At 44.4% G+C, this 26,407-nt stretch overlaps 1 protein-coding gene and 2 long non-coding RNA genes across 4 annotated transcripts; all 3 read right to left on the bottom strand.

Annotated features, from left to right (window-relative positions):
• Positions 1-5,852: 5,852 nt before the first annotated feature.
• LOC144207589 (uncharacterized) lies at positions 5,853-10,776 on the bottom strand. Its single transcript, XR_013328719.1, has 4 exons — positions 10,688-10,776; positions 10,499-10,610; positions 6,122-6,195; positions 5,853-6,054 (listed from the first exon to the last, which is right to left on the bottom strand). It is a non-coding gene; the product is annotated as an uncharacterized LOC144207589 (long non-coding RNA).
• A 980-nt stretch (positions 10,777-11,756) lies between these two features.
• LOC144207779 (uncharacterized) lies at positions 11,757-18,701 on the bottom strand. The gene is made up of 6 exons (XR_013328785.1): positions 18,562-18,701; positions 18,363-18,448; positions 17,427-17,534; positions 14,472-14,578; positions 11,923-12,071; positions 11,757-11,841 (listed from the first exon to the last, which is right to left on the bottom strand). It is a non-coding gene; the product is annotated as an uncharacterized LOC144207779 (long non-coding RNA).
• Positions 18,702-19,506: 805 nt separating this feature from the next.
• LOC144207896 (protocadherin-18-like) lies at positions 19,507-25,315 on the bottom strand. Of its 2 annotated transcripts, none has more exons than XM_077733564.1 (4): positions 22,644-25,315; positions 22,031-22,119; positions 21,713-21,882; positions 19,507-20,619 (listed from the first exon to the last, which is right to left on the bottom strand). In XM_077733564.1, the coding sequence occupies exons 1-4, from the start codon at positions 25,188-25,190 to the stop codon at positions 19,715-19,717; spliced, it is 3,711 nt and encodes a 1,236-aa protein (XP_077589690.1). In that variant the 5' UTR covers positions 25,191-25,315; the 3' UTR covers positions 19,507-19,714. The 2 variants fall into 2 exon arrangements, with proteins under 2 accessions (XP_077589690.1, XP_077589691.1); XM_077733565.1 differs by having other exon boundaries at positions 22,031-22,086.
• Positions 25,316-26,407: the final 1,092 nt, after the last annotated feature.

Raw genomic sequence — 26,407 nt, 5'->3', positions numbered from 1 at the left:
TTGGAAATAGATGAGATTCTTCCCTGAAAAGAACAGAGATGAAATGAAGGACAGTCAGAAGGTTGGTTTTTTTTTTTCATTTTTCTTTTTTCTTTTTTTCTTCTTTCATTTCCCCTTCTGGCGCATGGCAGAAGGAGACGCTGGTGACATTCACACCTCGCAGGATGTTTTCCTCTCGGAGGAGACTTTCCATTTTTTCCCCTCTGGATATGAAGCTGTGGTGTAAATGACACGCCAGGAAACGCAACGTGACAGCGTTGGCCGCCTGCTCCGAGGTTGCCTGCAATATACGTGCAATAAATTTCATGTTAATGATGTTTTGGAAAGTACGCCCGTGAGTCGTGAGGGCTTTAAGATGCACGTTGTTGTGACACCAGACCCCGATTACCGTTGGAGGCTTTTTAATTGAACGGGGGCCGCCGACATGTCTGATGGCTCCGGTGGCATTCGCCGTATTACAAACTCATCTGCAAACTGGCAAGATGGGATTGACAAGCATGCATGCGGCCGTGGGAGGTATTTGTAGACCGATTCAGCGGGATCGTCCCACCAAAATGCTCGGCGTCTTCCATTTTTTAGAAGAAATTGTACTTTGTGGATAGAGTTGGTGGGATTTTTATGTTTTTTTTTCATGGTGACTGTCCACTCAGAATAGAATGTGCTACTTATGTATCTAATAATAGCATGGTTATAAAAAAATCAATCAAGTGGGTTGATATATTTTTGACAGTTGATTTGTGTGCCATGTTGACAGTTGATGGGAGAAGATAAAGATTTATTTTGGTCCAAATGTATATCTTTATAATCACTGATCATAAAACAACCATTTTAGGGTTTTTCCTCACCCATTTTCATTGAGAAAACACACCATAAATAGTAAGGCTTTCGTTTTTTTGTGTACAGTAAGGATTTTCAAAAAATATTTGAAAAATGTCCACGTATAGTAAGGCTATTTCTTATAAGGCTAAGGTAGACTTAGACACGCACGCAGCCCTTCTCCCCATCGTCGTAGTAACACTGTGGGGGTAAAGAAAAATCCTTCATGTTTTATGAAAGACAGCCAACAGGAAATGAAATAGCCCCGGTCCAAAAGATGAATAGAGAAACTGAGGGGGTCTTCGAGGGAGCCACTGTAGCGGGAAATGTACTTCATGGCTACTGGAGCTATGTGGTCAGGATCCCATATCATCTACCTCCTATCTTCACGGGTTGTAGTTTCATACTCCGTCTGCGGGGCCTCCATGCTACTTAACAATGTTAATAAGATGAGTTTGGGAGGGTTTTTTTCTTCCCCCCACCCCAACAGTCTTGCTCTGTCTACTTATAAAATGTTGTCATCTCTCTGGAGGCAAAAGATTAAAGTGGAGCTTTAAGGGCCAACCCAAGAGCTGGTTTGCCAACGTTACAGAAAAAGCGCCCAGAGCTTGACGTGCCGCCACGCGCAAATACGCGTCAAGAAAATACTAGGAAACACAGCAACGGGGATCACAGAGCCTCAAGTCTAATGGTCTTAAGCCTTACTATACTATGTCGTTGTTTAAGAAAAAAAAGCCTTACTATACTATGTCAATTTTAAGTAAAAAAAAGGCTATACTATACTATGTCGTTTTTAGTATTACTACCTTCTCTCACAGGGTGGTGGCCCAGTGGTAAAGTCATCAGTAGTATTACTACCTTTCCAAAAGCCTTACTATATTATGTCATTTTTTTACGAAAAAAAGCCTTACTATACTATGTTGTTTTTTTGTGATAAAAAGCCTTACTATACTACGTCGTTTTTTCGCATAAAAAAGCCTTACTATACTATGTCGTTTTTTTGCGATAAAAAGCCTTACTATACTATGTCGTTTTTTCGCATAAAAAAGCCTTACTATACTATGTCGTTTTTTTCGAAGAAAAAAAGCCTTACTATACTATGTCGTTTTTTCTAAGAAAAAAGCCTTACTATACTATGTCGTTTTTTCTAAGAAAAAAGCCTTACTATACTATGTCGTTTTTTTGAAGAAAAAAGCCTTACTATACTACGTCGTTCTTTCGGATAAAAAAGCCTTACTATACTATGTCGTTCTCTGCGATAAAAAGCCTCATTATACTATGTCGTTTTTTCGCATAAAAAAGCCTTACTATACTATGTCGTTTTTTCGCATAAAAAAGCCTTACTATACTATGTCGTTTTTTTGCGATAAAAAGCCTTACTATACTATGTCGTTTTTTTGCGATAAAAAGCCTTACTATACTATGTCGTTTTTTCGCATAAAAAAGCCTTACTATACTATGTCGTTTTTTCGCATAAAAAAGCCTTACTATACTATGTCGTTTTTTTGCGATAAAAAGCCTTACTATAATATGTCGTTTTTTCGCATAAAAAAGCTTTACTATACTATGTCGTTTTTTCGCATAAAAAAGCCTTACTATACTATGTCGTTTTTCGCATAAAAAAGCCTTACTATACTATGTCGTTTTCTGGGATAAAAAGCCTTACTATACTATGTCGTTTTTTCGCATAAAAAAGCCTTACTATACTATGTCGTTTTTTCGCATAAAAAAGCCTTACTATACTATGTCGTTTTTTCGCATAAAAAACCCTTACTATACTATGTCGTTTTTTCGCATAAAAAAGCCTTACTATACTATGTCGTTTTTTTGCGATAAAAAGCCTTACTATACTATGTCGTTTTTTCGCATAAAAAAGCCTTACTATACTATGTCGTTTTTCGCATAAAAAACCTTACTATACTATGTCGTTTTTTTGCGATAAAAAGCCTTACTATACTATGTCGTTTTTTCGCATAAAAAAGCCTTACTATACTATGTCGTTTTTTTGCGATAAAAAGCCTTACTATACTATGTCTTTTTTTCGCGTAAAAAAGCCTTACTATACTATGTCGTTTTTTCGCATAAAAAAGCCTTACTATACTATGTCGTTTTTTCGCATAAAAAAAGGCTTACTATACTATGTCATTTTTTTGCGATAAAAAGCCTTACTATACTATGTCGTTTTTTCGCATAAAAAAAGCCTTACTATACTATGTAGTTTTTTCGCATAAAAAAGCCTTACTATACTATGTTGTTTTTTTGTGATATAAAGCCTTACTATACTATGTTGTTTTTTTGCGATAAAAAGCCTTACTATATACTATGTTGTTTTTTTGCGATAAAAAGCCTTACTATATTATGTCGTTTTTTCGCATAAAAAAGCCTTACTATACAATGTTGTTTTTTCGCATAAAAAAAGCCTTACTATACTATGTCGTTTTTTCGCATAAAAAAGCCTTACTATACTATGTCGTTTCTTCGCATAAAAAAGCCTTACTATACTATGTCGTTTTCTGGGATTAAAAGCCTTACTATACTATGTCGTTTTTTCGCCTAAAAAAGCCTTACTATACTATGTCGTTTTTTCGCATAAAAAATCCTTACTATACTATGTCGTTTTTTTCGCATAAAAAAGCCTTACTATACTATGTAGTTTTTTCGCATAAAACAGCCTTACTATACTATGCCGTTTTTTCGCATAAAAAAAGCCTTACTATACTATGTCGTTTTTTTTGCGATAAAAAGCCTTACTATACTATGTCGTTTTTTTGCATAAAAAAGCCTTACTATACTATGTCGTTTTTTTCGAAGAAAAAAGCCTTACTATACTATGTCGTTTTTTCTAAGAAAAAAGCCTTACTATACTATGTCGTTTTTTTGAAGAAAAAAGCCTTACTATACTACGTCGTTCTTTCGGATAAAAAAGCCTTACTATACTATGTCTTTTTTTCGCATAAAAAAGCCTTACTATACTATGTTGTTTTTTGCGATAAAAAGCCTTACTATACTATGTTGTTTTTTCGCATAAAAAAGCCCTACTATACTATGTCGTTTTTTCGCATAAAAAAGCCTTACTATACTATGTCGTTTTCTGCGATAAAAAGCCTTACTATACTATGTTGTTTTTTCGCGTAAAAAAAGCCTTCCTATACTATGTCGTTTTTTCGCATAAAAAAGTCTTACTATACTATGTCGTTTTTTCGCATTAAAAAGCCTTACTATACTATGTCGTTTTTTTGCGATAAAAAGGCTTACTATACTATGTCGTTTTTTCGCATAAAAAAGCCTTACTATACTATGTCGTTTTTTGAAGAAAAAGGCCTTACTACACTATGTCGTTTTTTTTTGAAGAAAAAAGGCTTACTATACTATGTCATTTTTTCGCATAAAAAAGCCTTACTATACTATGTCGTTTTTTGAAGAAAAAGGCCTTACTATACTATGTCGTTTTTTCGCATAAAAAAGCCTTACTATACTATGTCGTTTTTTCAAAGGTAATTACCAACCGTGCACAAAGGAAAAACGAGGCAGAGACTGTTATATTTTAAGGAAGAGAGGTCGAGGCGCGAGGTGGTAACTCGCGTGTCTCGGTCGTACTCCCTTCTCTTTTCAAGGTGAAGGATGCCTTTATTAAATTTCAGCATGATGTCATGGAAAAGTACAGAAGTTGAGATTATAGGCATCATGGAATAATACAACAGTTGAACACTGAGGTGAGTTGAGAAGATTTTATAGACATCATGGAAGAGCATAAGATTAAGACAGAGATTATAGACAGGATGTTCTTTAGAAATGCACATTATATTAAGACTCCTGTTTTAAGCAACTTCACACAAACAAAACAGTAAATACAACTGCTCTCTTTTGGGAGCCTGTGGTTCAGTGAATAAGTCATTGGCCTCCCACCTCTGTGGACCTGAGTTCAAATCCTGGTTTGCTCTGCTTACCTAACTTTTCCCACTGAAAGGTACCATAAAGTACAAAAGTGTGATCTGGGAGTGAAAAGAGGCAAAACAACAAATACTACTATCTCATTCTGTGGAGTGGTGGCCCAGTGGATAAGTCATCAGATTCCCACTTCTTTAGTCTTGGGTTCAAATCCAAGTGCTTGCAAAGATTTTCCCAATATTATTGAGGGTAAATGAAAGAGACAAAAGTATAAGTACTATTGCCCACTCTCATGGTGTGGTGGCTCAGTGGATAAGTCTTCAGTCCTCCACATCTGTGGTCATTAGTTCGAATCCTAGAACATGCAAAGATTTTCCCAATATTATTCAGGTAAATGAAAGAGACAAAAGTATAAGTACTATTGCCTACAGTCACAGCGTGGTGGCCCAGTGGATAAGTCATCAGTCTTCCACCTCTGTGGTCCTGGGTTCAATTCCTAGTGCATGCAAAGATTTTCCCAATATTATTCAGTTAAATGAAAGAGACAAATCTACAAGTACTATTACTTTCCCTCACAGGGTAGTGGCCCAGTGGTTAAGTCATCAGCCTTTCACCTCTGTGGTTCTGGGTTCAAATCCCAGTGCCTGCAAAGATTTTCAAAATATTATTCAGGTAAGTGAATGAGATAAAAGTATAAGTTTTACCAACTTCTTTCACAGGGTAGTGGCCCAGTGGTTAAGTCATCATGCCTTTCACCTCTGTGGTTCTGGGTTCAAATACCAGTGCCTGCAAAGATTTTCCAAATATTATTCAGGTAAAGGAATAAGATAAAAATATAAGTATTACTGCCTTCTTTCACAGGGTGGTGGCCCAGTGGTTCAGTCATCAGTCTGCCACCTCTGTGGATCTGGGTTCAAATCCCAGTGCCTGCAGAGATTTTCAAAATATTATTCAGGTAAAGGAATAAGATAAAAATATAAGTATTACTACCTTCTCTCACAAGGTGGTGGCCCAGTGGTTAAGTCATCAGTCTGCCACTTCTGTGTTTCTGGGTTAAAATCCCAGTGCCTGCAAAGATTTTCCAAATATTATTCAGGTAAAGGAATAAGATAAAAATATAAGTATTACTACCTTCTCTCACAGGGTAGTGGCCCAGTGGTTAAGTCATCAGCCTTTCACCACTGTGGTCTTTGGTTCAAATCCCAGAGCCCGCAAAGATTTTCCAAATATTATTCAGGTAAAGGAATAAGATAAAAATATAAGTATTACTACCTTCTCTCATAAGGTGGTGGCCCAGTGGTTAAGTCATCAGTCTGCCACCTCTGCGGTCCTTGTTTCAAATCCCAGTGCCTGCAAAAATTTTCCCAATATTATTCAGGTAAATGAAAGAGGCAAAAGTATAAGTACTATTGCTTACTCTCATGGTGTGGTGGCCCAGTGGTTAAGTCTTCAGTCTGCCACCTCTGTGGACCTGGGTTCAAATCCCCGTGCCTGCAATGATTTTCCAAATATTATTCAGGTAAATGAATGAGATAAAAGTATAAGTACAACCACTGTGTCTCACAGGGTAGTGGCCCAATGGTTAAGTCATCAGCCTCCCATTTCTGGGGTCGAGGGTTCGAATCCCCGTGCCTGCAAAGATTTTCCCACAATTGTTGAGGTAAAAGAACAAGTACAATTGCCTAAGTGTTTAACTGAATAAGTATTCAGTGGTGGATGAAGCATTTTGTCCAAAAAAAGACTAAGTGTTTCACCCCATTTCCTTGGATAAAACCTTTCAACACCTATGTATAAGTGGGGCACGAGTTGGTGTAGTGGGTTGCACACTCGCCTTTGCACTGAGAGAACGTGAGTTCGCTTCCCGGTGTCGGCGGTTCACTGACCAAGCAAGCGGTCGAGGGTCGGCCGAAGGCCGACCCGAGAACGCCTTTCGCACATACAGGTCCATCAAGTGTCTTCCGAACTGCCGAAGGCAGTTCGGAATATAACCTTTTGCTGAAAAGTATGACTAAGTGTTTCATCAAAATTAAAAAGTTTTTCTTTTTTTTTCTTCTTCTTCCATTTACTCACCTACATGGTGTTATGGTGATCAGCCAAATGGCGACAGCGGGAAGCGAACCCAGGTCTCCCCGACCGGAGTCCGGTGCACTAACCTCTGCGCCAACCAAGTGGCTACACTTTCCTCTGTCATCATTTGAGTTTCTTGAGTACAAGTCCACAGAAACAATTAAGGGAAAATGATGTGTCCCAACCGGGATTTGAACCGAGGTCTACCCGACGAGAGTCCAGTGAACAAACCTCTGCGCCACCAAGCGGCTACACTTTTCTTTATTGTCATTTGAGTGTCTTGACAAAAAGTCCACAGATACAACTAAGTGAAAAAGTGTCAGAACCAGGATTCGAACCCAGGTCTCCCAGACGGGAGACAAGTGAGTTAACCACTACGCCACCAAGTGACCACACTTTCCTTTGTCTTCATTTGAGTGTCTTGACTACAAGTACACAGAAACAACTAAGGGAAAATGTTTTGTGACCGGGATTCGAACCTAGACCGCCCACACGGGAGACAGATGAGTTAACCTCTACGCCAGTGTCCGTAAAAAGAAAAGCCTTTCTATACTATGTCATTTTTTTGAAGCCATACTACACTATGTCATTTTTTTTGGTTGAAAAAAAGCTTTACTATACCATGTCATTTTTTTCAATTTTAGTAAGGCTTTTTTTCTTTAAAAAACGATCATGTATAAATGCAAATTTTGACAAAGTTCTCCCCTCATGGCAGAAATAACAAGCAGCGAGAAGATAGATACATTTGTGTTCATCTCCATCCAAAGCTAATAATAGCCAAATCAACAGAAAGCGCCACAATGTAAAGGTATTCAAACAATGTTGGGGGGGGGGGACAAAAAAGAAAACAATGATTTCTCCAGGACAAATGTGCACTCCGCATTTCTTTCGGCGTAGGCCCGGCTGAGCTCTGCAAGGCGGCACAAACGTCTAATTAATTGCTTGTCGCGTGAAAAGCTTCGTCTTTTGTCTCCTCGGATTAAGGGGAGATCAACGCGCGAGTACACGGCGAGAAAGGCTGGGGAGACAAATGAGCAGGAATACCTGCGTGCCAAAGAGGGCTTTGTGGCAAGTCGCAGCATTCCTCGCGTCGCTTGGAGTACCAAGTTTACAAACAAATGGCAAATATTTCAAAGAGTCATCTGACATTTACAGAATGGAACGCGCCGCATGCCATGCTTTCAAGTTCCAGTTTCAGCGAGAACTTGTCGTTAACTTTTAATTCCTTTCTGCATCTAAAATGGGGAAATTGTTGTTTTGGATGCACTGAATTTGACATTTTTTTAACATTTTAGAATCAGCATCCAATTGCATTTTTCTTGCGTTCTGTCTGTCAATTATTTCTGGGAGATATTATTTTGAACACGTTATTTACTGTTGCTGCTTAAACCAGTTAAAACATATGTAATATACTTTGGATTTTAAAGTACTTTCTCTACTTGTAAATACAACATCATGCAGTGGTACCTTTACTTATGGATATCTCTACATAGGTTCAAGTGAGTAAAAGCTTCATGGGGGAAATGATGTTGCAAGATACAAAAGAACTTAAATAGAAGAAGAAGAAGAATTGGAAGTATGGGATTTCCCCCGCCGTGAACAGGCCTCAAGAGAGAAGGCCCAAGACGGATGCTCGCCGAGCGTCTGTCTCCGACTCAATGGCATCAGGTGACGCCCGGACTTGAATAAATAACTGGTGGCGTTGACTAAACGTCCCGTTCTCTTTCCGTTAGCGTCGTATTTAAGGTGCACTTTGAGGACAAATGCATTGGACACGACGTCCTCCTGCATTTTTAAATAGCGGGGGGAACTTAACGCAGTTTGGCCTTCGTGAATAAATGACAAACAAAGTCCGTTTACGTGTCGACGTGTCCGCCGGCACGGGGTGCCGGCGAGACCAGACCATGCGTGGCTAAAACCCAAACAATGTCTCTCTGTTTCCCGCTTGCATAATTCAGAGGCCGTCCTGTTGCGTGTCGTCTTCCACTCGACTTCACCGTGGTTTTAAAGACACTTAGCGCGTCACCCGCCATCAACGCATCTTCGGTAGAGCCGAGCAGAGCGTGGGGGCCGCGGAGCTGCTTTTGTCGGGGCAAATCACGGTTTCATGTTTACTGCATGGCCACGGTTTGAGATTCTTTCCCAAAACACGCTGCATTTTAACGAAAGCCCTGCCCCGCCGCACATTAAACCGCTTGTGCGGGGTCCGATCGCCGTTAAATGAGGCGCTGCTCGTGAAATTTTAAAATAAACAAACGCTAAAAAGCTTGAGTGTCTCAGGAAAAGAGCGCGCCTTTGAGGAGAGGCTCCCATTGACTTCAATTGAAGTGTTTGGAGAGGATGCCACTGCGGCTTGGGGAACGTTTGATGCAGATTGAGTGCAGCGCACTACAAAAGAAAGCTTTGGATCAAGTACATCAAACAAGAAGGAATCTTCTTTGACCCCCCTTTCCCCTGTAGTTCATTTTGAGGACGTTATATAAGTGCCATTCGTCGTTGAAATAGTGGCCTTTTGTCACCTGGATACTGAAACTTTTGAGGCCTTTTAAATCTTGCGTGGATCCTCTGGAAATGACGCAAATTAACGTCCGTTTAGAAGCAAGATTGTGTGGATAGTTGTTTAACCTAACCTACATTTTTATCTATCTCCCTCCTTCCTAGACGTAGTAATAATCATTTTAAAAAAGCAAGTCCTATTGGAACGTGCGGGACCTTTGGATGAGCCCATTTTTTACTTTGACAGAATTTCCTCGCAGCCTCGGCGCACGCAAGCATTTCTATTATTTTGGCATTCCCCCTCTCATTATTCTTGCGGCCAGCGATTTCATTATAAATGGCCGTCATCGCGCTGGATCCTTTGATTTGATTAGATGAGCTTTCATTACAGTAATGGTGGATCAAGAACAAAGTACTTGGACTTATCAGAGGGGATCTATTTTGCTGCTAAACATGGATTTGGATGTTCTACTTTCAAGCTCGCAAATGCAAAATAGCACAAATTCTTGGGGGTTGGACCAGATTCTGTTCATATTGGTGATGAGAAAACCACACGTTTGCCTAAATTGGAGCAAAAAAGATTCTCTTTGTTAGAGCGTACAGTATATCATAAAAAGGATGCAATGGAATTAGGACTGCCGTAAAATTCAAACTCTTGTTCCATAGCAGCCAGTCAACATTTTCTTGCTTTTAATCAATGAATAGAATTGAGTCATAAAATCAGATAATACTTTGGAGCAATTGCCCTCGGAATCCAAATTGAGGATTGCAGGTAAATTCTCTCAAATGGCATTTGGTTTTGATCAGATGATGGATTCAAATAATCCCATGAACACAGTGCCTTTGTTATGCACGTGGATACAAATAGGGAGTAGTCAATCACTGAATTCAAACAAAGTAGAACAAAGGCTTATATGGAACAATCGCTGAAATGGAACATTCACCTCGGGTAGGCTCCAGCACCCCCACCTCAGGCTAAGCGGCTCAGAGAATAAATAATATTAAATGAGATTAAAAAAAATGCTGCTAAATTAGAAGACGCATTATGAAAACAATGCTGGACAAAGCATTCGGTCGGTTTTGTTATGTCGATTTCAACATTCATCAAGCAAATATAGACCAAATTAACCATAATGCACGTTCTTTCTCAATTTCCCCCCAAAGCCAGATTTGGGTGACCTTGACAAATCTGTTCCTCCCAATAATTGCTGCTTTGAAAGAGTAAACATACCAGTGAACGTTACGGGCCGTCCTTTAACGGAGCATCGACTCCATGGCCGCGGGGGCCCCGGGCGTCCGCGGGGTCGAGTGCGGTGCGGCGCTGCGGCAAAATGAGCTACGGTCTGGGCAAACAACAAAAGGCAAGGTCAGGAGCAAAAAGGCTATCAAGTTTAGCAGAGCAGAAAAGAGGGGAGCTTGCCAATTACAGCCCGCTCAGTCCGGAAGGCAACCTTGTTGTTCAAATGATATTTCGGAAGGAAGCGCATCTCCATCCGTGGATTTATTCCTATTCAACCACACAAAGAAAGATGCTCATGCTCACCCATTCCCTTTACAGCCTAAATTAAAGAAAAGCTCATCAAGCAAAGGCGTGCACACGAGGCTCCCATGTACCATAAAGTAGATCACGTATCACATGATTAAAATACTATACGGCACTTTGTTTACAGTGCCACAACGGTGTTATCGCTTGCAAATCTGGTTTAATGGGAAATACGCTGGCTGCGCTATCAGATTTTTTATTGTAATTTGTCTTTGGGGAGCGTAAAAAAGGAAGATATTGTGTCTGGGTTTCGTGAATATACAGCAATTAGAATTTACTCTGTTAACCATGATGAGGGGAAGGAAGTTGTTATTTTTGCTTCCTTTTGTTGGTTTTGCACACTAACAAGACAACATTCTTAAAAGGGCCTTTTTGGAATGTGGCAAACTACAGTAGAAACTAGGATCCATCAAATCCAATCCAAATGGCTCATTTTTTTCCTATTTTTATCCAAAATGGATAACTTCGTGGTGAGTTTTTGGATATGGCTGCAAGACATTTTCTTGTGCAATTGGGCGTGCATGATTTTTTTTTTAGTAGTTGTATCTGAATATCGGAGAAGTATATAGTATTGAAAATAAGACAGGCAGATCTCCAACTTTGATTCTTATTCAACCTCAACTTAAAAGCGCTTTGATTTTTCCTTCTTTGTACATCTTGTTTCTGATTTACCATAAATATAGACGTGTCTCTTGGTTCAGTTGGAAATCAAAGTTTTCTTCTTTGGTTGGCCACAAAACAGAAAAAAAAAGATTTTTTTTTTCTCCACTTTAAACTTGCCTTTTTGATACGCTGTCACTCGCCTGATATCGCAAATTAGCTTTTCTTTCACATTGGAAAAAAATATTGTGTCAAGCTACATATTCCTTGTCATGCTATATTCGCCCATCTTTGCGACTGCAAAATCCAACAATAAGTAGCCATTGAATGTCAAAAAGTGAACTTACCTTCCCGTTGAAATCCAGCAGCGTCAATGGCACTCAACATCCATGAGCATCCACAGCCTGTCTTATTGAATTGGACATCCATCTCTGTCAATGAAAGGCAAAGAGTGACTTTCTTGTCATTTTAGGGTATTTACCGGTCAATTGTGGTAAATTTTAGATTCTTACCTATTGGTTTTGGGACATTTCCGGGCTGATTCCTGTTTATGGGTCGCTTTTTGTTGATTTTGCAGCATTTTCAGGTGACTTGCTGATCGTTTTGAGCCATTTTCAGGTTCTCCCTTCACTCGCTGGCTTCTGCGGACGTGCTGTGTTGACTGCAATGGATAAAAAGAAAAAATTGAGATAAGTGCGGTAGAGCACGACTCCGGTTTCACGTGTATAAGCGACAATGACCTAGCGAGCCATCGCTCGCCCGCCCGCCGGCCGTAGATTGGCCACCCCGGCTTTTAAGGCACACACGCTTGATGGCAGGATAAGACAGAAGTGAGGGCAAAGGTGAGGAGACAGACGCATTTTGTCACCGCGGTCGCCGCCACCCGCTGCATCCGGGGGCCCGGGTTCAAAGGCGGCGCAACTAAAGAATCGGGATAATGGATCCCCAGGGTCTCTACATATGTATTTGGCCTATCATCATAAATGGAATGAAATGGCTTTTGATCGGGGACGACAGCGAGCCGTCCGTCGACCTGCTGTGGGCCAAGAAAAACCATGAACCCGCACGCCCGCCCGCCCACCTCTGATCAAACCGCCAATGGCACCGTGGCCATATAAAACCTGCTAAATCGGAATGGTGTCGTTATTGGCTCGGACACGCCAGTGGAGCCGGGACTTGCGGCGACATGTGGCAAGCGGCGGGATACTTGAGGGTGCTTGCAAAAAACTTTTCCCCACAGGGCCTGTCACTCATTTTAATGTTGTCCTTTGCCATACTTCTTCCTTCCAAGGGGAGTAAAAGTCCACACTTCCCAACCCAATATTTCACTTTAGTATAGTCAGGCTTTTTAAAAAAAAAAACGACATATTATAGTAAGGCTCTTGAATTGGCAAGAGGCGTGGCTGTATTGTAAATTAATCCACATAAGTCATAGCTATCCGGCTACGCTGTACCTAGGATGTATTGTAAGTGTATGCATGTACAATGACAATAAAGCATTCAATTGAGTTGAATATAGCTGCCGTCTTTCCGAATAGATAGAAGTTGATAAGTGAAGTCCCTTGTAGCTACCACGCCTTTGATGAAGGCAGGCGCTTTAGAAATTGGCTCCACCAAAAGTTGTCATGTTTTTTTCCCGCTTCTCGTGTGCGGTAACGACGCTCTCCCGTTGGCGAGCGCTTGGGGTCTGGCCCGAAAACAAACGCGACTTTGTTTGCATTTACGTTCTGTCACAGCGCAAGCGAGCAAGCACGGGGGCCCGTGGGGGCCCGCGGGGGCCCGTGGAGACTCCGGGGTGGGCCCAATGAACAAGGACTTGACTAATTGAATGTGATGAACACTAACTGGGAACAAGAAAGCATGGAAGAAATGTCCATTTCAAGAGGAGACAGAATGAGGGCAATGAATTAGACATACAGGAGGGGATAAGCTGTCCGGATAAATCAGCGCTCGGCAAATACCTTCCCTATCGCACTTAAGAGAAACAAAAATGCAAATGCCTCACCGCTACAAAGCGAGTTTGCATGCCGGCGCTATTGTACATTCAAAGGCCATACAAACATACCATTCACATTTAGCTTTAAATAAACACTGTCTCCATATTCGCTTGGTTTTCGGAATGAATTCACTGCAAACAGAAGAATACACGTATAAAGTTAATTCATTCATGCCATGCCTACATGATGCATACAAAGTGTATATAAATATAGATCATGTAGTCATTTCTGTTAAATGTCTCGTTGTCACCAAATGAAAGGAACTAGGAGGGTCGGCTCACATACGCACATTCCTATTTAGAGATGGTAATAATAAAACAATCAGCAGGCCAAAAAAAATAAAATATAGTACTTAGTCCTGCCTCGTTGTTTTAATAAAAATAGTATATAATGTGTTTGTACTGCCAAAACAGATGGAGAAAAGCAAGAAACTAGATTAATCTTAAATATATGTACTACAATCTTCCATTCCAATAAATGTTTCCTAGACAAGACGACATGGTCTAAAGTAATTGGTCATTTACATTTTTTTAATGACGAGCTCTTTTAAAAGTGCCTGGGAAAAAAAATGGTTGTCTTGCCTAAATGTTGACAGGCTTTCATCATCCTTTTTCAGTGTTCTGACAGGCTTTTGTGTGAATCTTGTCACCTCCCATCTGTCTCTTCCAGCTCTTTTCTACCCAGAGTCCATCATACACTTGGCTACCACTTAAAAAGCGGATAATCATTCATGGAAGATAGGACGGGGACGGACGGAAGGACGGACTGACGGCGTAGGAGACACGGAGAAACATGACAGACAGCACGTGCTTTCTAGTCGCTGTCAGCCTTCCAATCCGACTGACGTCGTAATTGATCGTTAGCGCCCGCCGCTGACTGACACTAATCCTTGCTGATAGCCTTTTCCTTTCAGGTTTGTGCTAACCTCATTTTGCCAATCAACGGCGAGAAGCCGCAAAGCAGGGGAGGCAAACTCACTTTTCAGCGTTCATGCCAATTCCATCTCATGTTAGATATTAAAAAAGAAAAAAAAAACACAAACATCTGACCTGGGACGACATTACCTTAGTTTACAAAATCTTCCGTCACATAGCTCCTCCTTCACTGCCAGATTTTGTACCAGAATATTCCAACACATCAAGAAGGTGGCTCTAGAGGTGACTGTGGTTCCCTTAAAAAAAAAAAAAAAAAGTGCAATGAGCCAAAGCCTGATATATATGGAACTCGATAGCAAATATGTTTCTCTGAAACTATGAATATGGAGGGCATCTTATACGAGATGTCAAATTCAACCATTGTCAGGCAATTTTAGGGGTACGGCTTATATGCGAGAAAATACGGTAAGCGGGGCCGTTTATGATGAAATCAAAACAAGCCGTTTCCCTCCTGCCGGCCCTCCCTGGAGTCATGAGTTAAAAAGATCCGTTTTTCTACAAGTTTAGTCCAGTCAAGCGGCCTAAGAGGATTTGAGCTCCGATATCAATTGATTGGGCTTTAGTGAATGAAGTAAGTAAGTAAGCGATGTGTGTCCCACAGGGATTTCCACGGGGCTCCACTGGAAATACGCTATACGCTTTAAATCCGCAGCGGCAAACACCCCGCCGCGTGCCGTCCGACTTTTGATGTAGAACAGGCCAAAGAAGAAGACGCCGAGAGTGTTAAAATATGATCATCTTATAAACTTCACTCTGCCGCGAGTAAGCCACGCAGAGTATTTTCACTTTTACTTCAGAATACTTTTCATCATTGATTTTCTGGACCGCTTTTCCTCACAAGGGATATCAAATGAAAGAGAATCAAATCAAATAGGAACATGGGGGAATAAAAGAAGTTTTTTTTATAATGCATTTTCATACCAGCTGGAGGATAAAAGAGTTTTAACATGTTTAAAAATGCAAACAGCAATTTAGTCAGTGTCCGATATGTATTTGATGTAATACAATGATCGTCAAGTGCGACTTGTGTTTTTTTTTTCCTCTCTCTGGCCACCGACAGTTTGTGTTTTTTTGATTCTATAGTTATGATATGCAACATTGTTTTGTTTTACCATTACTTTAATGTCGCTCTTGTTTTTTGATCAATGAAAATACAAGAATGCAAGTTTAGATTTGCATCTATTCCGCCACTTTCATTGCACATTGTTTTGGCTAGTCCCAAAAAACGACGGCATCTCTCCGAAGAAATGTAGCAAAAGCGTGCGACTCATCTACTTGTTTTTTTTTTCACGGGCTCTACCGGGGTCTGTTTGATCATTCGTGGCGAGATGATATTATGGCATGAGATTAAGTTCCAAGAGAGCAGCCATCCCAGGTGTGTCTTTTTGCGCCCTAAGAGGCTTACGGCAGAAATCCGTGGGCGCTGGTTAACAGCTCATATTTTGGGGCTTATCTTTAAAGAAACAATCAGATTTGCCTAACCCGTCTCAACCTCCAAAAGCTTGCGATGCAGACAGAAAACGTCATGTAATGTGTTTGAAGACGGCGGCGCGGCGTTGCCATAAGTATGACAACACCACAGTAGACGGGCTTTGCAGCGCCACAGGGGTGTCAATCCCTTATTTGTGTAAATCTTGGATTTGGCCTCAATATCATTTTAAGCCTCTCTCGCTCGCTCCATAGCGTTCTACCTGCGTGAAGCTTTTTTTTTATGACTAGCATCTTTTCTGGACTATAAATCACACTTTTTATCAGAGTTCGGTGGGCCGGCGACTGATACCCAAGTGCCATTTTTATGGGTTTTTTTTCTTCTCTCTCTGCAAGCTATGTTATACTTTTAGGCTAAAGTTATCTGGAAAAGGGTGATGTTAACAGATGACCATTTTACTATTGTTACTTTAACCTTTAATTGTACGTCTAATAGTGAAATGAATTAGAGCAAATTCAAAATAAAATGCATGAAGTACATTCAGGTTTTGGGGAGATGTTTGATTTTTTGGCGGGGCATACGTTCAGGTACCTTGACTTTCTTTCATATCTTGGAACAAAATGAGAATGATGGCATTGTGAACATTTCTTAAGTAGAGGTAGACCACCGTATTGCATGAATGAAATCCATTTTTTCCCCAAATATTGTATCACTTTGGTTTTTTTGTGCCATCACATGTTCTCCACGGCGGAAGCGGCACCGCCGGCGAGCCACGGAAGCCGCCCACGCCCCTATTAAGGGGCCCGCTTTGATCCAACGACGGCTGACGAAAGAAAGTGGGCGCAAAAAAAAAGGGAAACTTTTTCTCTTCAACCTATCCAGGGAGTTGCTTTGTTTACCTGTGTGGGCTCATTACTCGCTGGCAGATAAGCATGTGTAGAAAAATCTGCCACATAAAAGTGAAGTGGCGCTTTATTCTCAGCCAGAATCATTCACCTCCTTCTCTTTTAAAATGTAGAATAAAAGTGCGCGCAGTTTGTTGATGCTCAGCTTTATTTATCTGTTAAACAGCCTGCCATATTAGCTTTTATTCCTTTGTGGTTTGGCTGTGGTTTAAATAATTGAAGTGATTTGTATTCTTCTAAAGACGCTCTCAAGAGGACCTGAGGGAACAACGTTTGCGATTGAAAAGACACCGGGCCCAAAGTCTCCTGCCATCTATAATAGCCCTTCTTTTTTTCCCGGTGGCTGCCGTTTCTCGCATCTCGTCTGAGCTTTGCTTAAGTAGCAAAATGCCATAAGATGAGCCCCGGAAATAAATGACATGTTGTTCTTGCCGTGCGCCACATCAAAAGCCCTTGATAAACATTTGCAGTAAAAATAAACCCATTTTCCTTTGACTCTAAATATAGAGATTAACATTTTGAAGTCAGACACTTTTAATTGTATACCGAGCGAGCTGTGACAGTCTTTTCAAAGCAGTAAATACTAATAAGCAATAAATACTATTTATTTGTCTTGAATTTTATGATCTGAAAAGGGTTATGTTAACAGATGCCTATTTAGCCTGTTGTTCTCCATTGTACTATGGTGACTTTAACCCTAGGCTTGTTCTTGGATTCTGTGCAAATAAAAGTATTAGAATGTGCACCTACAGTAAGAATGAGCAACAACGTGGCTGTCGGGCAGAACCACCTCAAGACCGGATGGAAAACCCAAGCGCAGGATGGAACTGAAGTTGGTCTTTTTTTCATATCTCCCTCCTGGAACAGACCCAAATTAAATAATCAGCTCATCAGCAAGCTATCCGGAATCTTGATTACTGTCCTGATGATTTGATTCAGTTGTTGTTTAAGGGAGAAGAGAGGGGATTACCAAAAAAAGGAGCAAGGGGTTATGCACCCCTGACCTTGCAGACTGCTTTCATTTTCTTAATTTCTTGAAATCAAAATGGGATGGAGTGGTAAATCCTAGGCTGTAATTTTGAGACTTTGGTTAATTTTCCCCAACTAACTTTTGAATTTGCACAGAGGAAAAAATCAATCTGAAGGAATTGAAGAACGTCGTGGGCATTAGAAAAGTTAGAAGAGTCATACAACAACCGAGGTTGATTTTGTGACAATACCACGACTGTTTCTGGTCTGCTACTGCCACACACTGGCCAAATGGAGACCGTGCAAAGGGAAAATATACTATTTTGGAGCGCACAATCCGGAAAATGGTAAAAGTCATACATATTTTGGCCGTTTATTATCAAGATGAGGTCAGACAGTAGTTAGGGAAGTATGCCAATGACAATATTAAATTAACAAATGAATTAGGACATGCCTAAAAAGTACTACTATCACCAATCTTATTTTTCTAAGGAATGTGGTTGCATTTTATTAACTATGCAGCAATAGTTTTATTCCTTTCATTGAAGTCCGTTGAATTTGAAACGCCACTAGATGACAGTACAGCTTCACAATGCACAAGTCTTGTGGGGAAAAATTTGGATGCAATTTGTCAGGATATTGCATCCAGACATGGTGCAAATAAATGTTGGTTTTCATTCGAAACACGTGTGTATGCGGCAAAAAAGCTTGACTCACGTGATGCGAATTCATTTGTCCTCAACTTGTAGTGAGTGGGGTCGTGTTGCATGCTCTCTTCTCTGGTCACCACATTTCATTTTCAACTGAAAAACAAAACAAAATGAGAGAAGGATGATCAAGTCATGAGCAGCTGCCTTTAATTTGGGATTTCTTTTGAAAAAACAATGGTGTATCTTTTCCCTCAGTGAGAACTTACTTTTGCACAAAAGCCCATCCGTTTTTGTTAAGGAAGGGAAGCATTGAGTACGATGTCAAATTCATTTCCAAACAAAAGCCTTGAAGTCGACAATCCCAAATCGCAAGAGTGCAAAGTTAACAACAAAGAATGCTAGCCAGGTGTTGGGGTTTAAATAAGGAACAGGTAAGCGACGCCAGAGGCAGGGATTGGCTGAGGGCAGACCACCGAGGTCACGTGATGACCACGGCGACGTCTCATTGGTGAAGGTGCTATCCAATGGCAAACAAGTCAAACAATGATGACTCGGCAGAAAAGGCATTAATTTGGGGCATTTTATTTGCACATCTCCTTTTTTTCCCACAGGCTGCACAATAACACAAAAGCAATACATTCTCATATAGATAATATCACAATATATTAAGAAGGAAAATAAATGGCAGTACAAAAACAGTTTAAATAAGCAGAATGTCCATCACAGGTCAATCTTGATTCGATGCTATTGGCCGAACATGCAGTCCATATATAAAAATAGATTTGATTAAATGTATTTACATGTTTCGTATAAATAAGTTACAAATGTATTTTTAAAATACAAAGGTAAATACGGTGGAATGATGTACATTGTGTACCATCCAATAATTACAAACATTTTTGGGATCTTTAGCATTCAAACAATGGAAATTCAACTTGAACAACAATTCTTTTTCTCTTTTCCTTATTCGATCTCAAATAAAACACTCTTTCGTCAAAGGCAGGGCTGTCAAACTCAGTTGGGTCGCATTACTTGATTTGGAGCCCGAAAAGTTCACTTTGTGGCCATTCCATTGACGGCACTTGTCGTCAAAACCATGCACGGCCAGTTTAAGTAACTTAGACATCTATCTTTGTGGATGGCAGGCAATTTTCACTCTGTCCTGGTCATTTTAGGATACTTACAGATCATTTCTTGCCAATTTGTTTGGGGGGGGGGGCAACAAATAGGACTGCGGATAGGAAATGGGTGCCCACCCTCGATCACACAACTCACAAAATTCAGTTTTTATCGGCACCCGTGTCCAAGAAATGTATGTACAGTATGAAGGAGCGACAAGGTTCTGGTCAGGCCCAAGGACCCTGGGGCGACCCAGGATTAAAGATAGCCACGGGTGGCCAGCAGGTTTCGGGAGGGAGTCTAGCTCTGCCGAACCTCCTGGAGAAGTTTATTGATCTCGGCCACCAGCTCGCTGGCGTCCACCGGCTCGTTGGGTTTTCCCTGAAGATGGCTCAGCGCACACTCAAAATCATCCTCTTCGTGGTTTTCCGGGATTTCCTCCATGGCGGGGAGCCACTTGCAGGCCGGGATTGGCACGGGACCCTGGGAAGGCTGCGTGGCGGCGGGCCCCGCGCCCACTGGGCCACCGCCGTGAGATTTGGCCTTGTGGTTGTCGTTCGGCTGCGCCCCGGCTTTCGCGGCCTGCGCGTTATTGTGACAGCCCAGCTTGGTGCCGGGCTTCAGCGTGTGGTAGCCCGGGTGCTGACCCGGGTTCTGGAAGTGGGTGTTGGCGGCCCAGGCCGCCACGCCTTGCTGGTGGGCCGACAGGTTGGCCTTGCCCGGGAGATGAGCCCTCCTTCGGTCTAGAGATCCGCTCATGGGCACGCCCACGGCACCCGAGGAAGCCCCCTTGCGCTCGTCCTCCACTTGGACGTACGATTCCAAAGTCCGGGGCAGGAGACGCTGAAAGACTCCGCTCATCTCCGAGAGCAACGAGGTGGTTCCGCACAGGTCGTCGTCGTCTTCGTCGTCTCCGGCCCGGCGGCGACCCCCGTCGTCCCGGGCGTCCCCCTCTCCGCCGGCGCCGGCGTCTTTTCCGAAGGTGGAAAAGCTCCGGTTGCGGCCGCGGACGTTTGGGGCGCACGGCCGGGGAGCCGGCTCGGGGGGCTCCTCGGCGTGGCGCTCCTCCGGGATGTACAGATTGCTTCGATAGTCGGAGGAAGAGGAGGAGGAAGAGGGCGACGACGCCGGGCGAGCGCCGGGCGGCATCCAGCATTTGTCCGAGTGGCCCAGCACGCGACACTCCTCCGTGCAAAGTCTCATTCCTGGAAATACAGTGGCAAAGATTTGGAATAAAATCCGGAAATGGGGCCGATATTACAAGTTGTCATTACGCCGGTCCAAGAATGCACAAAATGGGATTGCCATTGGAATAGAAAGCAAGAACAAATGTGCGTGCAACTACCAATAGGAAAATGGACAACAAGGGGCTAACTCCACAATATATAACAGTTAAGTCTTTAAAAAAAATACTTAAGTTACACTTGACTACTCTCTGGCCCAGCCAAACTATGAAAAACTTTTAATTGGGAAAATAAGGTAGCCTAAATATACAGTAGAGTAGAGTAGTTCGGGACTATAGTGTTCCACTCTTGTCATTTATTAAATGATGAAACTTTTGAAGAGGTATTAAAAAGTCATTGTGATGACTGACACAGATCCATGGCCATTAAAATGGAGTACTATTCAAATATTTTGGGAGCAAAAACCCCCAAAGTCTGGGCCGGGTTCGCGTTCATCGAAGCATTCTTTCGGCTGATTGTGGGCTATGTTAATAAACATAATGTGACTCAATACTTTGCTCTTGTCAGGTATTTTGTCGAAATCTTATCTCATTAGACTAATAGCGAGCCCTGTTTAGAGCCGCTTAACATGCTTGTTCAACGCTCATTAGCCATTCAAAGTTAAAAGCGTGGCGCTTTTATGTCAGCCTTTTAAATAATACATCGAACGGAAAATATCAGAAGAATACATTAGACAAATCAAATATGCCAAGTGAAAGCCCTCATTAAAGCGTGTGCTCTTCTCACTTCTGCCTCGGAGCCTTTCATTAATCCCTTATTAACATGAAATACACATTTATTATACATCTTAGGGCGGAAAAGTGCAAGGCAAGTCTCACTGTGCCCATCTGAAATATTCAAAATGAATGTTTTTTGTTTTGGAACGCATGGTGACTATCCCAGTCACAACATTTCCTCTTCATCAAAGTGCCGTCTAAAAGCTGGAAAAATGCCCATGAATAATGAGTATCATTTAATGTATCTATATTGCGGTCATTGGTAAATAAATGATAAAAGTAGGAAACTTGACAAGAGAGAATAAAATTGCACGGTGAGCTGGGGTGAAGGAGTGTACCTGCATGTACTCTGTGATGGACGTCGGGGTGATAAAGCTCGGCCAATCCCTCGCCGAGGAGTCGATCCAGAGGCGAGTCTCTGCCAGCCTCGTAGTCGCTGTCACCGGCGTCGCTGTCGCCGCGACCGCTGTCTTTCAGACTAAATTTATCCATCTCGTTCAGGGCGTATCTGAGCAAAACAAAATAAATACTAAATATTCACATTTGGCGACTTTTGGCCCTAAAAAAACGTATATTAGTCCAACTTGAGTCACAGGCCTGAAAAAAGTGCCACTTAAAGTGAGCAAAATAGGGTAGGTTAAACGTTGATGTATTACCTGTAGCTCCTTGTGTATTTGTTGCCTCTGAAGCTTGGCCGTGGCTGGTACTGGCCCTGATGGAGCATGGACAGAAGCTGTGAAACTTGCTACAATCCCCCGACAACAAACAAGGACAAACAAAACAGAACAAAAAAGAAAGGAAAAAAAATGAAGAGGGACAAATGAATGGAGGAGTCACACAAGCAAGGCCACATGACAATGTTACATGAAGGTGCGGGACAAAAAGGGGGAAGGCTCGTGACTGGATGAACAAACACAATGGCTACGTTTGAGTCGGTCCGCGTGGAAAATGGCTGGAGCGATAGCACGCTTTCAACTTTAACTCAACTCAAATATATGCCACTGATTATATCTCATTCTCAAATACGCTTTATCCTCATTGGGCTAGTGGGGGTGCTGGAGCATATTCCAGCTGTCTCCGGGCCACAGGCGGGGGACACCCTGAATCGGATTGGTTTGGGATGTGAGCGGAAAGCACCGTGCCCGGAGAAAACCCACCGGGATTCGAACCCTCGATCTCAGAAAAGTAAGGCAGGCGCGCTAACCACTTGCTCGCGTTATTAAAAGAGTGAGGTCAAAATGGATGTGAAAAAGTAGCAGCATTCCCTACCTCTACCGGAGGCGTGGCGTGGGCCAACTCCAGGGCGAAACTCTCCGCCGCGTGATTGGAGGAAATGGTGACCAGGCTGTTCAGCGACTGGCGGCTGTGGTGGCTGGGCGCGCTCCCCAGGGCGGGGGAGGCCGGCGGGGAGCGCGGGTGAGGCTGCGCCGCCAGAATCCCGTTGACGGTGGGAACCAGGCTGATGTCCGCCTTGTGAATGTGCCGCGCGGGCATCTTGGGGTGTTTCTCGTAGCTCGTTTCGGCCACTCGGCAATTGTAGTTCCGCTTGGGGTCTTTCCTTTCCTGGCCGCACCGCGCCACGGCGAACGCCACCATCACCATCAGCAGCAGGGCGCAAACCGCCCCCAGGGAGATGATGATGATGAGGGAGACATCGGCAGAGGTGGGGCCGCCGCCCGTGGGAGGCGGGGGCGGCACAATGTCCGCCGTCTCCCGCAGAGTCAGCTTGAGGAAGGCCCAGGCGCTCAGCGGAGGGCCGCCCCGGTCGCGGACCTCCAGGCCGATCTCTATCGCCTCCCCCGCGACTCCTTCCAAGCTGCCGTTGGTCCTCAGCTCGCAGCGCCGGGCGTCCAGGGCGAACAGGCCCTCTTCGTTCCCGCTGGCGATGGAGCAGACCACTTCGCCGTTGGCGCCGGCGTCGCGGTCGGTGACCCCGAGCGTGACCACCGGCCGGCCGGGGGGCGCGTACCTCCACACGGGGATTTCGGCCGAGCGGTTCCGGAGGGCCGGGGAGCGGATGACGGGCGGGTTGTCGTTCTCGTCCAGGACCGTGAGCAGGACGCTGGTGTTGGCCGACAGGGGAGGAGTCCCGCCGTCCGAGGCCCGCACGGTGAAGGCGATGCGGGCGACGTCTTCGTGGTCCAGGCTCTTCAAAGCGTAGATGGCCCCGTTGGACGGGTCCACCGTCACGTAGGTGGAGACGGGGCTCCCGTTGACCGGAGCCTCTATCAGGGCGTACGTCAGCCGGCCGTTGGCGCCCAGGTCGGGATCGGACGCCGCCGCCGTCATCAGGTAGGCGCCCGGGGAGTTGTTCTCCGACTTGAAGACCTCGTAGCGCTCCTTCTGGAAACGCGGGGGGTTGTCGTTTTCGTCCAGCACCTGCACGGCAAAGTGTTTGATGGTGGAGAGGCTGGGCGAGCCGCGGTCCTCGGCGATGACCGTCAGGCTGTACTCGGACCGCTTCTCGCGGTCCAGCGAAGCGTTGGTCAGGATGGCGTAGTTGTTCTCGTAGGTCCTCTGCAGTCGGAAGTGACCGTGGCCGTGCAGTCGGCACGCCACTTCGCCGTTGAGGCCCGTGTCGCCGTCGTCCACCCGCACCAGCGCCACGAAGGTGTCGGCGGCCGCGCCCTCCGAGACGTAGGCCACCTCCTCCGAGACGTAGGCCACCTCCTCCTTGCCGGGGGTCATCAGGTCCACGTTGATCTCCGGCTTGTTGTCGTTGACGTCCACCACCCGGACCACGATTTTGCACAGACCCGGGATGGAATTGGGCCCCAGGTCCGTCGCCTGAACGTCCAGCTCGTAGGACGAGGCCGATTCGTAGTCCACCCTCTTGATCAGCGTGACCCGGCCGTCGTCCGGGTCGATCCGGAAGGCGTCCGAGACCTTGGCCGGGATGTGACTGCTGAAAGAGTACACCACCCTCCCGTTGGGGCCCTCGTCCGGGTCGGTGGCGTTCAGGTCCACCAGGAGGGTGCCCGGGGGCGCGTTCTCCGGCAGGTCGATCACGTACGCCTGCTCCCCGAACGCCGGGCTGTTGTCGTTGGAGTCGCCGACGCTGATTTTCAGCAGGGTGGAGCCGGACCTGGGCGGGGAGCCGTTGTCCGAGGCGGTCAGCTGCAGCTGGTAGCCGGGCCGGACCTCCCGGTCCAATTCCCGCGTCACCACCAGCTCGGCGTACTTGGCCCCGTCGGTCCGGGTCCGGACGCCGATCTCGAAGAAGTCGTTGGGGCTGAGGGCGTAGGCGTGCAGCGAGTTGTCGCCCACGTCGGCGTCGGTCGCGCCGTCCAGCGGGATCCGCGTGCCCACGGCGGCGCTCTCGGAGATCTCCACGGGCACGATGGCCCGCGAGAAGCGGGGCGAATGGTCGTTGATGTCCAGCACCTCCACGGCCACGTGGAAGAGTCGCAGGTGCTCGGTGGGCAGCGTCACCACGTCGAACTCGATGGAGCAGTTGACGTTCTGCTGGCAGAGCGCCTCGCGGTCGATCTTGGAGGAGATGCCGATCTCGCCGTCCTCCTCACGGACGGACAGGAAGGGGGCGCTCCCCCGTTGCATCGCTCGGAAGCGCAGGGGAACCGAGCTCGGGACTCGGGATAAAACTTCAGCCGCGTCGTCCCGTAAGCGTGCGATCACCGTGCCCGTTGGCTCTTCTTCGTACACTTGGTACTTGAGGGTATTTCCGTGGAGGCTCTGGAAGACCCACAGGAGAAGAAAGACTTGCGCCAGCAGCAGCATATTTGCCTTTCTGGGGGTGGAGGGGCAAGAGGGGGAGAAGAAGAAAGAAAGAAAAAAAAGAAAGAAATCCTCCTTCATTAAGCCAGTAACATCTTGGATAATCCTCGCACTGTCCTCAAAAAGTCGGACGCGTTGAGGAAAAGGGGAAATGTTTCCAAAAGGCGAGAAAGGCGAGCGTCCTTTCGCACCGTGCGCTCCTCGCCGGTGGCTGAGTGGGAGTGAATGGGAGGGAGGGAGGGCTTACCAAAAAAAAAAAAAAAGAGGAGCGCAGTGAAAGCGAGCGCGCATGTCCGGGAGCGCGTGCGCTCCTTCCTTCCAGCCAGTCAGCCACCCAAGCGTCAGCCCCCCCAACATCCTCCCCCCTGCTCCACGAAATGGCGTACTATATACTACTGCAAGTGTGCGAGGCCGCCCCCTCCTCCCAAAATAGGGAGCATTAAAAGTGTGCCACAACAATGGGGGAGAAAAAGAAGGGTTCCGGGGGCTCAGACACGTCTCAGACAAACCCTTATTGGCGACGTGTGCCACCACAACAACCGGGGGTGCTTTGCTTCTCAATGCATGCGTGTGCCCTCCAAATAACTTTGTTGGGTGTCACTCAGTCTTTGTGGAACAAGGCCACAAAGTACCACCACGATCGCAGGATCTCTTTTGAATGGGACCAATAGAAACGCAACTATTTGGGCAAGCCGCAAATCTATTTTCAGATTTAGCAGCTTTGCAGACATTCCACGTTACATCGTTGTACAAAATATTTGGAATGTGCATTCCATATTTCAGAACACTGGAGAGAAGTGTTGACACCAAGAGGGTAAACAAAATGATAGCTTACACATTTCCCCATATAGGTCGCACCCGAGTATAAGCCGCACTAGCCAAAGAATGCCAAATGAAGAAGGAAAATGTGTATAATTGGAATGGGGTAGAAGTTGTGTTTTAAAGTAAAATGTCACCACATGACATTGAGGTCTCTATCTCTAATAGAGATATTTTGGGCTGTCTTTATGTAGTCATCGCTAATTAAAATCCAATTATTAATTACATTCTCAGATTCATTTTGGAAAGCTGCCATTTAATTCCAGCCAGTCTGTTTCTATTGGGAGGGGTGCGAGTCCCATCTGTGAACACCTGTTCTCCGCTAGGTCAATAATTGGGGGTCTTCATCTCTTAACCCGTCTTTACTCTGATGGATTTTTGGGGTAAGAAGCTTTTATTGTATTTTTAGAATTTCTACCCATGCTTTATGGAAGAATCTGAGGAAAAATCCCCCTGGGATGCTTCACAAAATATGTTTT

The sequence above is a fragment of the Stigmatopora nigra genome, chromosome 14 (assembly GCF_051989575.1).
Source record: "Stigmatopora nigra isolate UIUO_SnigA chromosome 14, RoL_Snig_1.1, whole genome shotgun sequence".
Lineage (NCBI taxonomy): Eukaryota > Metazoa > Chordata > Actinopteri > Syngnathiformes > Syngnathidae > Stigmatopora > Stigmatopora nigra.
Note: the sequence above shows the minus strand (reverse complement) of the source record. Positions and strands in the feature narration are given on the sequence as shown.

What these genes read in the sequence shown, in the direction of transcription:
- LOC144207896 (XM_077733564.1), bottom strand. Translation starts at nt 25,190, where the DNA reads ATGAAGGAGGATTTCTTTCTTTTTTTTCTTTCTTTCTTCTTCTCCCCC. An exon ending in AAATACACAAGGAGCTACAG is followed by an intron (nt 21,883 to 22,030) that starts GTAATACATCAA and finishes TGTTTTGCTCAG; the next exon opens with ATACGCCCTGAACGAGATGG. An exon ending in CCATCACAGAGTACATGCAG is followed by an intron (nt 20,620 to 21,712) that starts GTACACTCCTTC and finishes CTGTATTTCCAG; the next exon opens with GAATGAGACTTTGCACGGAG.